Source organism: Salvelinus sp. IW2-2015, linkage group LG19 (genome assembly GCF_002910315.2).
Source record: "Salvelinus sp. IW2-2015 linkage group LG19, ASM291031v2, whole genome shotgun sequence".
Lineage (NCBI taxonomy): Eukaryota > Metazoa > Chordata > Actinopteri > Salmoniformes > Salmonidae > Salvelinus > Salvelinus sp. IW2-2015.
The window spans coordinates 37,402,784-37,407,189 of record NC_036859.1 but is presented as its reverse complement, the minus strand read 5'-3'; the positions used below and the strand labels follow the sequence as shown (position 1 = coordinate 37,407,189).

The window sequence follows — 4,406 nt, the reverse complement described above, 5'->3', positions numbered from 1 at the left end:
AATCAAACACATGAAAACAACAATGTGTATGATTCCATTCCATTCACTCCATTCCGGCCATTATTATGAGCCGCCCTCTCCTCAGAAGCCTCCACTGTTGTATACTGCTTGTATAAGAGTTTTTTTGTTAAATGGATTTTTCTGGTTAAAAAGACATTTAACAACACGTCTAAAAAGGCGCTAACAAAAACGTATACAACCGATGTCATTATACGGTTCATCAATAAKGACATCTTTCACATGACGTCTTGTCGTGAAAAACTATGTCTTAACCAACTGTTAGAACCAGGTAATGTGTCATCTCAACCAGAAAACGTCATTAAGGTGCCATGTGCCAAATTTGACCTGCTGGKATAGTGCTACCTTAGCTGGTATATTCCCTTCACCTTGCAACGCTCACTTATTTCAGCAGTTGAACGCCCACAACATAGCTTCTTCATTTTTTGCTTCAGTAAAATGGTTGCTGACGCCAGGATGCCAGCATTATCTCAAAAGTAAATTAAGAAGACACACTGCCGTAATGCAGTGGTGTGCAATGACTTTAACCACTGGGTGTTCATTCTAGAAAAATTGGGACTAATAACCAATAATTATGGAATATTAGAATCTCCAATTATACAACTCCTAGGGATTCATTGTACTGTAGTGGTAAATGTGTGAAGGAAAGTTGGCTGCTGCTACAATACTATAATACATTGAGTCAAGCTGTCGGTGTGTCATCTTCGTCAGTCACTGAAGCCACGTTTCTCTCTAATTCTCATGACACATTTCTTCCTTCCTACCAAATGTTTGTAGTAACTCGGGGAAAGATGACAGGCCATTTATATAAAGCACATTGTAGGAAAGTTGTCAGCAGCCGTAATGCTATATGTTACGTTACACGCCATCTTTTTTTCAATCACCAGAGGCTATCGTTCCTTCTAATTACCCAGTTCCTTCTAATTACCCAGTTCCTTACAATCAGACCGCGGAAGTGGCTAGATGTCAGCTCAGAATTCAGTTTGCCTCCCGAAATTTTTTTTGTGCTGAACAGCTGAAAAAACCCTGTTCTTTTATTTTGGACTCACCGCAGTCCAAAACATCACAAAATGTTGTCATAATAACAGTTGAAGTCAGAAGTTAACATACACCTTACAAATACATTTAAACTCAGTTTCACAATTCCTGACATTTAATCCTAGTAAAAATTCCCTGTCTTCGGTCAGTTAGGATCACGACTTTATTTTTAAGAATGTGAAATGTCGAATAATAGTAGAGAGAAATGATTAATTTTTTTTTTGTTTCAGATTTATTTAATTAATCACATTCCAGTGGTCAGAAGTTTACATACACTCAATAGTATTTTGTAGCATTGCCTTTAAATTGTTTAACTTGGGTCAAGCGTTTCAGGTAGCCTTCCACAATAAGTTGGGTGATTTTTGGCCCATTCCTCCTGACAGAGCTGGTGTAATTAGTCAGGTTTATAGGCTCCTTGCTGCAACACGCTTTCCATCTGCCCACACATTTTCTACAGGATTTAGGTCAGGGCTTTGTGATGGCCACTCCAAAACCTTGACTTTGTTGTCCTTTAAGCCATTTTGCCACAACATTTTGGAAGTATGCTTGAAAAAATAAACCAAACATTAAAAAAATATTTTTAAAATGTCATAGTGTTAATGGTTTGCCTAACTTGGTGAGATAATGTTCAGAGAATCCATTTTGGTAATTTGGTTAAAGAATACATTTTTGTAAAATATTATTAATTTTTAAAGCAGCATTACTCCCCCCATGTTCTTCCAACTACAGTGTATGATATGGCCATCTCCTTGAGCCGCTGAGTCTGTCACTTTTTATACCCCACCGTTAAAAAATAATAAAAATAAAATATTTAGGGAACATAAGACTGGAAAAGAGAGATGTTCACATTTTGCATTAAACTTTCAGTTGGGGCAACGGCAAAAAGGGAATGTTTTTCTGACCAATTGTGCTCAGGCTCTAAATGTACTCGATGTGACAGTTACTCTCACACTGGATAGTCAATAAAGCAGTGGCAACAGTTACCACAACTGATAGTCGATATAGCAGTGGGCAGACATCAACTATCAGTGTGAGTAATGTCTGCCCACTGCTTTATCGACTATCATGTGAGTAACTGTCTGCCCACTGCTTTAATCAACTATCAAGTGTGAGTAACTAAAGCAGTGGCAGACAGTTCACTCACACTGATAGTCGATAAGCAGTGGGCAGACAGTTACTCCACACTGATAGTCGGATAAAGCAGTGGGCAGACAGTTACTTCCTAAACTGATAGTCGATAAAGCAGTGGGCAGACAGTTACTCCCACTGATAGTCGATAAAGACGTGGGCAGACAGTTACTCACACTGATAGTCGATAAAGCAGTGGTGGTTGTCAGGAAGCAGTGATTACGTCACGACTGATAGTCGAGTAGCAGTGGGCAAGACAGTTACTCACACTGATCAGTGATTGAAAGCAGTGGCAGACAGTTATCCACACTGATAGTTCGATAAAGCGTGGGCAGACGGTTATCATCACTACTGATAGTCGATAAAGCAGTGGGCAGACAGTTATCACACTGATAGTCGATAAAGCAGTGGGCAGACAGTTATCTCACACTGATAGTCGATAAGGCAGTGGGCAGACAGTTATCACACGACTGATAGTTGAACTAGCGTGGGCAGACAGTTACTCACACTGATAGTCGATATATCTGGAGATTACGGCGGAGTCGCAGGTTGCAGGCGATTTTTTCGTGATGATTCAAGACAGTATGCTAGGGCTCGATGTATGCTATATGAGTGTTGACTGAATATGGGCGTTAGGCACAGACACGCGTGGTAGAGGAAATTGGTGATTAGGCGTCGCGTAGAGCGTAATGATAGATGATGTCGGGCAAGTGAGGGTAAGTCCATATTGTATGGCCGAGGATTATTGGCGAACACAGTTGGAAGGCTGGATCACATCTTACTGGATAGTGCGAAGTATGGGGCAGTGGGTGTTTGGCTAGAAGATGTGGACAAGGTGTAAGTCGTTATCAGTGATAGTCGTAAGCAGTGAGGGTGGCTGTGAGCTGTTGGGGCGTATTTGCGGCGTACATCGGTACGGAGCCGACGTACAGCTGTAGTATTATCTAGATGACACAGATGTCACCCCTCTGATGTCGTAATCAGTTGGAGACAGTATCTTCACACTGATAAGTTGATAATAGCAGTGGCAGCCAGCAGCTTAAGAGAGCCCTCAAACAGAAACCCTGTGAAACAGCAGGTCATTGCCGTGGTCTCTTTTTGGCGTCCATGCTACTGGTACACCGACTGGGTGAACTCCTGTAAACAGAGGGAGAAGGGAGGTGCATATAGAGTTACTACTACCATGGGTGGAATTGTGTGGAACGTGGGTGATTGGTATAATATACAGTGCATTCTGAAAGTATTCAGACCGCCTTCACTTTTTCTACGTTTCAGCCTTATTCTAAAATATGAATAAAGTTTTCCCCTCATCAATCTACCACAATACCCCATAATGGCAAAGCAAAAACAGGTGTTCATTCTCTTTTTCTAATTTATAAAAACTAAAACCTTTATTTTCATAAGTATTACGACCCTTTGCTATGAGACTCGAAATTGAGCTCAGTACATCTCCTGTTCTATTGATCATCCTTGAGATGTTTCTTACAAACTTGATTGGAGTCCCCATGTACGTGTAAACCAATTGATTGGACATGATTTGGAAAGGCACACACCTGACAGTGAATGTCAGCGCAAAACCAAGCATGAGGTCGAAGCAGTTGTCTGAGTCCGAGAGGATTGTGTCAAGCACAGATCTGGGGAAGCGTACCAAAACATTTCTGCAGGATTGAAGATCCAAGAACACAGTGGCCTCCATCATTCTTAAAATGGAAGAAGTTTAGAACCACCAAGACTCTCCCAGAGCTGGGCGCCCAGCCAAACTGAGCAATCAGGCAGAAGGGCCTTAGGTCAGGGAGGGGACCAAGAACCCAATGGTCACTGACGAGCTCTAGAGTTGCTCTGTGGAGATGGGAGAATCTTCCGAAGGACAACCATCTCTGCAGCACTCCACCAATCAGCCTTAATGGTAGAGTGGCCAGACGGAAGCCCCACTCTCAGTAAAAGGCACATCACACCCAGCTTGGAGTTTCCAAAAGCACCTAATACTTCGCAGACCATGATAAACAAGATTCTCTTGGTCTGATGAAACCAAGATATACTCTTTGGCCTGAATGCCAAGGTCATGTCTGGAAGAAACCTGGCAACATCCCAACGGTGAAGCATGGGGTGGCAGCGTCATGCTTTTTCAGTGCAGGGACTGGAGACTAGTCAGGAAACGAGGGGGAAAGATGAAGAGCAAAGCAAGAAATTCCTTGATGAAAACCTGCTTCACGGAGAGCGCT

General features: G+C 42.2%; 1 protein-coding gene across 1 annotated transcript in view; it reads left to right on the top strand.

Moving 5' to 3' along the window:
- Window positions 1–4,406, top strand: part of LOC111979137 (nuclear receptor-binding protein 2) — a 72,991-nt gene that overhangs the window by 50,018 nt on the left and 18,567 nt on the right. The window contains exon 11 of the mRNA XM_070449057.1: window positions 2,065–2,086. Within this exon, the coding sequence (XP_070305158.1) occupies window positions 2,065–2,086 (22 nt within the window). The remainder of the gene's footprint in view (window positions 1–2,064; window positions 2,087–4,406) is intronic.